At 40.9% G+C, this 10,139-nt stretch overlaps 1 protein-coding gene across 2 annotated transcripts; it reads right to left on the bottom strand.

The window, feature by feature from the left end:
- Positions 1-1,362: 1,362 nt before the first annotated feature.
- ormdl2 (ORMDL sphingolipid biosynthesis regulator 2) lies at positions 1,363-9,166 on the bottom strand. 2 transcript variants are annotated; one of them, XM_062541161.1, is made up of 4 exons: positions 9,093-9,166; positions 7,538-7,712; positions 7,060-7,211; positions 1,363-2,444 (listed from the first exon to the last, which is right to left on the bottom strand). In XM_062541161.1, exons 2-4 carry the CDS (start codon positions 7,709-7,711, stop codon positions 2,309-2,311), a joined length of 462 nt encoding a protein of 153 aa, XP_062397145.1. In that variant the 5' UTR covers position 7,712; positions 9,093-9,166; the 3' UTR covers positions 1,363-2,308. The 2 variants fall into 2 exon arrangements, with proteins under 2 accessions (XP_062397145.1, XP_062397146.1); XM_062541162.1 differs by lacking the exon at positions 9,093-9,166 and adding an exon at positions 9,007-9,087.
- Positions 9,167-10,139: the final 973 nt, after the last annotated feature.

Raw genomic sequence — 10,139 nt, 5'->3', positions numbered from 1 at the left:
GCAGGCTATAGGTCTGTGTTGCCATCTGTCCACGGCAAATTTCCCTCAGAGCAAGGTCAAATATATTAAGTGTTCATTCACTGAAATTAAAAATAAGGCTGAAATATCTTAAGAATGACATGTCTGTCTAATAAGTGTATAGATTTGTCAGCAGTCAGCACCATATTCATAATAAGATTCCCACTGAGATTATACAAATCATATAAGCACCAGTGACACTTTGAAAAGGAGGACAAAGGGGCAAAAAAGACACCCCAAAACATTTGCTCAGTTTCTCTGAAAAGGTTGTGAGGGGATGGGGGAGGTTGTCATGGGTGCTGCTGCATGTACCCCTTGCATGCTGGTCCAAACACCTGCGGAGAGCACACATTCATCACCACCAATGCACTTTACTGATGAACAGCCAAGAAGTCAGTACCCGTAATTTCCCGACTATTAGCCGCGGCTTATACATTGATTTTGCAAAATGTATTTCGCTATGAGGTTATTAATACAGGGGAGCAGTTAATGTGGTGTTAATATGGTTTTGTTTCTTGTGGCTTATACACAATGCGGTTTATATGCGGGAAATTACTGCAGCAATTCAATAGTAAGCAGAGTTGTGCAAACCCTAAATCCAATTGAAAGATAGGATCTAGAATTTGTATTTGAAGTAGAATTGAAATTTAATGAAATTTTAAGAAATTGATCATTTAAGTGTAGCAATAATATATAAATAATAATCAATGAAGCTTTACAGTAATCCCAATCACATTTCCGAAAGCTAAGAATCCTCGACTTTGAGAAACTGCCATTCTTTCTGTTGTGTGACTGGAATTCCTTTGAATTTGAGTTCCACTTCAATTTGTTCACGATAAGAAAGTGTAGACTTTATACTGCCGATTTTCTCAATATAGCGTCGAGCGCAAAGCGACTGGTTTTGCCTTGCAGGGTCACATATTGAAATGCCATGTATAATACGTGTAACAACGCATGTAATGCGTACAAATGTGAATAGTTATTCATATGGCAAGGCACTGGTCGGAAATACACAGGAACAGTGTCTGACTGTTTTGACTCAAGTGACATATACAACACAAAGACAGTTAAAAGAGCAATGCCTCTTTAATGGCCTGATCATTAATTACCCAAAGTCTGTATGTTTCAAAGGTGTCTGAATACACAGAAAATTAAATAGTTATATTGATATATATATATATCAGAATATATATATATATATATATATATATATATATAGATTATTTTATCATGTGATTGTTATATGGAACTCATCTCTCCAATAATTGCCAAACAATAATTCACATGCATGTTGATGATTCATAAGTGATGCATATGTCAAATTACTGGAATATCAAGAGAAAATGTTTTAAACAGCAAGTGTTTTTATTAATTGTATTTGTCATTTGTGCAGTTGTGAAAAAATAACTTGCAACATCAAAACCAAGGTAATTAAATCTGACATTTCAAAAATATTATACTCCCTCCGATATGACCTTTTTTTTCTATTTTGTTGCTCACTTGTACATTCAAAAGACTGCTCCCAAGTTAAAACTTTTAACATGGCCAAACTACTTTCTTTGGGGTTGAAGAATGTGCATTCACTATCTGCTTCTAGCTTGACCGTTTGGCTTCTTCATATGCAGTTAGTTGGCCATACCTTGCTTCTCAAATAAATCTATATTCTAAACTGGTCCTGTTTTTGTTTTGGTCAAAATTACCCAACCAAGAGCTAATCACAACCCTCTTTACACTCATACACATACTCACTCTACAAACTTTAAAGTAAAAAAAAAAAATCAGGAAGGTATTAATATCATGGCAACAATAGTATAGGAGAATGTAAGGCAATCGTTGACTTTAATAAATAAATAACGCAGTAGCACACATTCAGTAGTGGAAGGTGGCCTGTGAGTAGCACTGTATCTATGCCTATCCATCAGACACCCCAATTCCACTTCAAGGCATGGAACATTTTCATAGTATTTCAAAAAAGGCATTTTGAAAACATCAGCAACAAGAGACCAAGTCTTCACATCATATTTTTCTAAAGAACCCACAGTTCTCTTGCTGACTTTACACAGATAACTAGTCATGGTCATCATATGGTGCATATTATATAATTACTTAAATCTAGGCAATATCATTAACAAGAACAACCGGGTGATGGTCAGCATTTCACAGCTGACATAAGAAAAGTCCCTTAGATGCAGAGGTAACCCCATCTTCTTCCGTTACACCTCAGCCCTTGGTCTCTGTCAACCTGAGGTGAGAAAACTATACTGAAAGCTGAAAATCCCATCCCCCACAGTCAATATTTGTTGATTCCAAAGATGCGCACTCCATGGAACTGTGGCAACTTTGGAAGAAGCACACTGAGAAGTGAGCACGTGTTGACCAGGAAATGGGTGGCATCATACTTTGTGTAGAAGCTGGCCAGGAGATACCTAGAAAGTTGAAGGGAAAGGTGTGCAATTGTTAAGCAGAGGTAAGAAAACAACCTGGATAAGGTGTGTACACTATGTGTCCATCACACAGGCAAAACACTGCTACTTGGGATTTCGCCTGACTGAGAACATTCTTCCAAGTTTGTATGGGGTGGTATGGTTTACTTTGGTCAGGTTACGCAATCTCAGCTCGATTTGACCACCATTTTGTTATAGCCAACAAAATTCCAGCACCGTGCCCGAATATGAAAGGTCAGGAATTACGACATATTCAATGACTGCGATTAATTGTCGGCGACATTCCACGACACCCCGTCCAAAAGTCTAGTGACACGAACAATAAGCTACATGGTCTTGTAATGTGGCTAAACTCCCAACCAAGACGCAGCAAGAATTTGGATTGCGTAGGCAATCCTCAAAAAAATATGGTCAATCCTCAAAAAACATTGTTTCTACATACTGTATACAAGTCACAACATGTAAATAGGAAAATGTTGGACTTCTATTGTCACATTTGGGAGCTATAGGCTAGTTGGTTCTGGCCACCTCAATACTTCGCTAGGCTAACAGTAAGTGTGTCAGACTGAGCTACTGCATCTTATCTAACTCTAGGGGAGACGGCAAATTCCCAAAATGTTGCCATGTTCCTTTAAATAGTAATCAATCAGCATTTTCTCTGCACTTCTCTGCTCACTTGAAACAAATGCAGAATTGAAATTACTATGGGGAGGACTACACTCTGAATACTTCCGTCTAGTAGATGCAAAGGCATTTAAAATGGCATTGTTAGTCATTATGTCAATAAAACTTTACTCAGTGGTGACTGATCCTAATAGCCCACTGCGAATCACTCTAGCTGAGGACAGCATCTTGGAAAGGTCACAGGGAAATCAGCAAAAACTCATAGCATCTGTTTAGATTACAATTAAGTAAATGTAATTAGGGTTTGATGAGTTGTCCTATTTTCTAGGGGAAAATTTGTATAATCAGTATAATGTATAAGTATGCCTTGGTAGGTTTCCTGAAAATCACTTACAGAGATAGATAGATAGATAGATAGATAGATAGATAGATACTTTATTGATCCCCAAGGGGTATCCATCTATCTATCTATCTATCATCTCTATAAGTGGTTTTCAGGAAACCTGCCAAGGCATCCACTATCCTCATACAACAAAGAAAACTGACTGAGTTTCACACGATAGGCTGTATGGCATTGGCTGATAAAATATACTGTATACCACTCAAGATCCATAGTCAAGTACCATCAAATATTTACAGAAAGGTATATTTCTCTTCAGGTACTTTCAAGTAATTTCTCTCCTTCAAAGACCCATTAAAATGGGTTCCATGCACACAATCTAGTCTTCAAGAGCCCAATACCCTGACAATTGAACATGAAGGCATGAACGCCTTTGTGACAGATGTGTATGCAGATAGTCAAGAGTGGCGTGCTCAAATCTAGATTAAGGCTATACACTATAAAACCAGCTTGGTCGTAGAAACTAGTTAGCATGGTAGTTTGGTAGCTTTGTCAAACCCTCTACCCAGCTCCCACACAAGCCACTTGTCAACTGCCTGCAAGAAATAAAAACCTTGATGTCCACTAATCCGAAGAGGATCTGTGATCCCTTCCTGAACATGGGTGGCTGCTCCATCTCTCCATCCCCAGAAGTTTGCAACTTGGGCATTATCTTGAGCCCCTCTCACATTGAGAAACGACACATTAGCGTTTAAGAAATAGCGGGTTCAGGGGATTTTGCAATGTGAAAGGTAGACGTGTTTTGGTCCCGGGGTTGTTTGAAGCCGGTTTCAGAGGCGAGTTATGGGAGGCGTTGCCTAGCAGCACGTCAGACGCAATTTGGGAGTGAACAATGACGTTAAGCATGCCTTGGACCTCGGAGATAAACTGATAAACACAACTGTCATGCTAGTGCTACGTGGTTTAGTTTCCAAATGATGGCGGGCCACTTGTTATGTTATTTGAATGCCAAATGAGGTCCTTTTGTCTGTCGATAATGAAAATTGAGCGGAAGCTTACGTATGGCTATGCCAGGCTAATGGACACAGCAAAGTTGTCCTGTCTCTTGTGTGTTTCCTGTATTTTAACCTCCTGCCTTGCCAAATACGTCATCAGTCACACACCCCTAATAGCAGGGTTGACCAATGTTCCTTTCACATTGAACACGCCTCGGCAATAATACTACCCCCCGAGACGGGTTGAATTGCCGAGGCGGGTTGACTCCCCACCCCATGTCGTCAGTGTGAAAGGAACAGCCTTAACGTTAAATTTGGCTGATTTAGCGTTAAATTCGGTCAATGTGAAAGGGGCTTTGGACTCCACCCTCTGATTCCAGTCACATAACAAATCACCAAATCTGCACCTCAAAAACATCTCAAGATTCCGACCCTCACTCTAAAAACTCTAATCCACTCCCTTATCACCTCCCGTCTGGACTAGACAGCAATGTTGTCCTGTCTGGTCTGCCCAGCAAGGCTGTTGCCAGGCTACAACAGGCTACAACATAGGGTCCTAATGTGCACAAAACCCTGGCAGCATACCCATCCTCATAGAGCTTCACTGGCTGCCAGTCAAGTCACAAATGGCCTTTAAAAATCCTCCTCCTCGCCTACAAATCCATCCATGCACTTGCACTCTAGCATCTTACTTACTGATCTCCTCCACCCTTACGTCAATCATGGCCCCTGCGCTCCTCTGACAAGGGTGCCATTCCCGCTCCAGACCTTCGCTTCGGGGAGAGCCTTCAGTGCTGCTGCCCCCCGTCTATGGAACAATCTACCCCTCCACATATGTAGTCCCCCCTCCCTAGGCAGTAGGCGAGTTCGTGATGGCGCAAAACTGCGCAGCACTGCGCAGCGCAAGATGCACGTGGTTAAAAATCTGTCCACGATGGTCTAGATGGGCGTGTTTACCACTTTGCAGTCGATATCACATGGCCTTAACTTATCGTGGGAGCAAGGCGGGGCAAGGCTTCTACTGCGCAGCACCGCAGCTTCTCTCCAGGTACTGCAGAGCCTAGACCCTGCCTTCATGATGTCAGGACTTTGCCCTAATTGGCTTTTACATCCCTGATGTATGTGCTGGCGTTTAGATGCCTCTTCATATCCACAAGGGCCTGTGCCTCATGTTTTGTCACATGGTCACGTCTAGACTTCGGGAAGTAGAGAGTGTACAACTTCATAGCAGCGTTTGTATCCCCTCCCCTGCTGTCACCGGCAGCTCTCGCTGCTACAAGAGGTCAGTTGGAGTTGAACTTGCCTAATATTCAAAAAACTAAAAGCACACCTGTTCTCTGACACTTCCCTCCCCCTTCCCTACCCCTCCCTTTTGTTTGTTAAGACACCGTGGATATCCTGAGAGGTGCAATATAAATTTAAGCCATTATTATTATGTATTATTACTAGCTAACTGACATTCATCAGATCATTTTAGAATCGACTACTACCTAGTGTCACTCTGCCATCAGATCATTCTTTCTATTTTGAACACACTCTGTGGTCATTGTGTCAACTGTGCCATCAAAATGATTTCAAAGCTGTTTTTCCGGTAATATTCGCTACATAACATTGTTTTAATATTGAACATCCATCAATCAAAGTTTAGAGGAGCTTTCACAGTCTGTTAGTTATCAAAACAATGGTCATTATATATAACACACAAAAGGCATCTTCACTAATGACTACCTCTATTTTTGCTATGTAACTAGGAGGCTACTGGGCATTTAACTTAAGTGTTCTCTTCATTGAGCATTGAGTTGTCTGAATGCACACGCTGCTATCACATCTGGTGTTGCCAGTTCCTTTAATTATAGTGGAAACCAGAGTCATAAAAAGAGAGTTGCAACACGATCAAAAGGCCCAAAACACCCGTGCTGAATGGCTGAATCACAGGAGGGTGGGATGTATTTCTGGATGCTAGAGGGTGTAATCAATTTAAGTCATTGACTACTGACCAAGAGATTGGTTGTTAATAGAACAAAACTCCCATACCCTGGAAACTGCCATGGGAAAGCACGGCCGTTGTTTTCCATGGTCTCTTATTGGAGCGTCACCACTCTGTTTAATCTACCGCTCTGGTGGAAACTGATTGTTGCAGCAGATGGTCGGTGTTAGTGCCATAGTCCGCTTATTATAAGCAACTTGGGCTTGTTTTTTTGTGAAGTTGCGGGTTGCGGTTTTGGGGGCATGTATTTTATGTGGTCGCTTCTTTTGGGCTTGCTTGAATTTCCCCTTGGGGATCAATAAATTATCTATCTATCTGTCTATCTATCTATCTATCTATCTGCTTCGTGTTTCTGCGTAGAAGCAACGCAGCGTCTGCATGTACACAGAGGGCATTTTAAACCTATGCCTCTGCGTCGACTCCACGCTGTAGCAATAGGCTCCTCTAACATGACCGCCCCAGAAATGTAACATCAGGGGTTAAGGGAGGGGATGCTACATGGGTCGCTTCTTTGAGGCTTATTTCAGAGACCCAGTTGCTGGCAACACTGCAGATGGTCCATGAACGGAAAACTTCTGTTACATGCCCAGCATAGCCTACTTGTCAGTGTGCTGTGTGATGTAGGCACTGACTCCAAATTACTCAACTTACAGCACAATTGGGGAGATGGTGAGGAACTTCCGAGATGAAGTGAACTGTATGCCGTAGTCCATCTGTTCCCAATGTGTGAGGAGGCGGGCCTTACCCTGGTCAGGTGTTTCAAACGGAGTGCCTTTCACCGTGTGCAAGAACAGGTACATAATCTGTAGCAAGAGACATGCCATTGTCACCATCAAACATCAAACATTGTCAACATTAGCAAACTAATCAACATAGGGACAGCAGCCTCATCATTTTACAAGACAGTAGACTGACGCTACTAATGTAAGTCTAATGTAACACTAAAAGTATGAGCTATCAATAAGCAGATAGCCTATGTGATTATGTCCATTCATTTACAAAATGTGAAAATGTGAAATGTAATGTAAAAAAGTGCTGTCAGCAACGGATGAGTTGTAATATGTCAAAATAACGCTTTCTGCTGTAAGAGCTGGCAAATGCAAATTAAAGGCCTTAACTTATTACTAACCATATTATGGATGACATTCGTCAGGGTCCACACAACAGGCACACTGAAGAATGGAATGCTCAGTAGCACAACGTGCAATACAGTAGTCAGCAACAGGTAAGCCAGCCAAATTCCACGGCTGTTCATAACCCTCGTATTGGGGTTCACCTCACTGTGAGCTACGCCCACATTCATCCTAGAGAAAGGGGAGGACAGAGAATAGTGAATATAATGCTCCACCAAATGCAATATGATGGTGAAATGAATCAGGGGAAACAATCCATAAAGACTACTAAGACTAAGATAAATAAACACCAACACTACTTGTGTGATTATATGAGGATGGTTATCCAAAGTAAATTTACTGATGGCTCATCTCTTTAATGGGCAACACAGCCCTTTCATATTAGCCTGGACCCGCCCGCCTAGATGTTCTCTCAGGGAGATCTAGTCTGGAACACCATAGTTTATAACAGTTTCCCTCAGGCAAGAAAAATGTCAATCAGCGAGGAGAGGAGAAGGTGAAACCAAAACATATTGTGATAGAAACAGCAACACCTGCAAATGTCAAAATGCAATTGGAGAAATGCAGAAATGTATTTACTATAAAGGTAGATCCGCGTACATTGTCTCCTGACTATTAATGCAGTTTATTTTCTGTAAGTTTAGGCGACGTATGAAGTAGCTTAGGAATCTCTGATCTCTGTTATTTGTAAGGCTGGACCAATGATTGAAAAGTTAGTAGGCCGACTAGTCGCGATGCAACGTTTCCCAATCTAGAGTATTCACTTCGTGAATGAGTTTGATTTTTTTCCAGGCTATTTTCACATGACTTCTTGTAACAATTGACCAAGTAATTATATAGTATCCAGATTTCAAAATGTTTAATAGGTTACTCAGGGCTGTTTGTTTAAAAAGTTGCCTTCCGACTGCTGGCCCAAAACTAAGTGTATTATTGCCCATTACACAGACGTAGGCTACTGTCATTACGCCAAACTGACTGACCAACAACCATTACTCTGATCCATTCGTATATTGATATAGTATGTATTAAACTACGTTGTTTGCTTATATATTCATTTAGTACCAAAGGAAACAAAGGTCTGATCTGATGACAAAGTGCGACAAAACAGTTTTTTCTCTCTCTCTTGAATTCTGAAGGGGCACAGCTTCGTCAGTCAGCTAATGTTAGCAAGTTTACCAACCTATATGGACAAATCGCAGCCCTGTTAGCGAGGACTATTTCACCATTGAAACAAATAAATATAGTTAATGAAAAATCTTACTCTTTAATTACGTTGTGCACTTCATTTGTCCACTAAAGTCTGTCACAACAATTCATCTAACAAGCTTCCTCTAACGAGCTAACGTTAATGTTAGGCTAGCTAACGTTAGTTCTGAAAGTTGATGTTAGCTTGCTTATAATAACAACTCTGATATGTAGTGATGATAGCAATGACATTTGTGTGAAGACAACACAAAATGCTTACACTTATGAATTATTGCGGTTAAAGTAGCACTTAGATTAAACATATCAGTGTTCCTGCGACGACAGGCTACTCATTTTCAGTCTTACCTTGTGTTGCAACCAGGAAATCCCGGTTCCAGACAATGAAACCCCGCCCCTTTCGTTTTCAGGGCAGTCTTGAGTTCTCTAGGATCTAGCAGAAAAAAAGAAATCTGTGTATGGCTTGCAGAGGAAGCCTTTTCGACCGCCTTCTAAAGTAACAATTTTCATCCTGACAAAATTTACAAAAAAAAAATACATATTGCATAGGCTATTATATTTTTTCCCAGGTGTCAAGCAATGGTCACAGATTCAATAGCCTACAAAGACAATGAAATGCAGTTTGTGTCTAACCAGAGTTGAAAAAGTGCAGTGTGTAGGCTAATATGTAGACTGGGTAAACACAGCCCGACCTGCGGGAGATTGGATTTCACCCTGCAGCTCAGGCTGGAAACCTGCACATTTATCTCTCCTGCTTCCTGTCCATGTTTGCTGGAACCAATCGCAAATTAGCGTATCCACCAGGCGCACCTGCATCGTTGATCTGATAGTTGAAGGACTATCCAAGCGTACAATCATTTGAACTGCTCATTACATGCCTCTTGTGCTGTAGAAATACAGCACAGACTCCCCAGGCCAATGTTCAATCTTAAATGATGAGCTTAGTCTGGTGATAGCCAGGCTATAATGTAAAGATAGACAGGACAAGATATATAGTGCAGTATAGACAGTATACAGTTGGTTTACTGAAGGTGGTTAGAGTAATATAAATGAAATATAAATGTGCAGTGTAGCCTATAAGAGTGGAATAAAGCTATGTATGAACAAGCAACATGCACAGATATGTGCACTTGCAGTAACATATGAGTAGGCCTAGTAAAAATAATAAACATATGCAGTGTAGAATATATTATAAGAAAAACAGAATAAACATGGATATCAGTATGAACCCTAGACCGTATATGTACAGCTGTGCAGTGTACTCTGCAGTTTCTGCACAACAATGTTAAGAATAAGTGCATGCAGAATGAATAGAATGGCTGTGTATTTGGCCTGATCAGCATCTCAAAGCAATTCATGATGATGGGGGTGATTGGACAGAAGTCATTAAGGCTT

The sequence above is a fragment of the Sardina pilchardus genome, chromosome 7 (assembly GCF_963854185.1).
Source record: "Sardina pilchardus chromosome 7, fSarPil1.1, whole genome shotgun sequence".
NCBI lineage: Eukaryota > Metazoa > Chordata > Actinopteri > Clupeiformes > Clupeidae > Sardina > Sardina pilchardus.
Note: the sequence above shows the minus strand (reverse complement) of the source record. Positions and strands in the feature narration are given on the sequence as shown.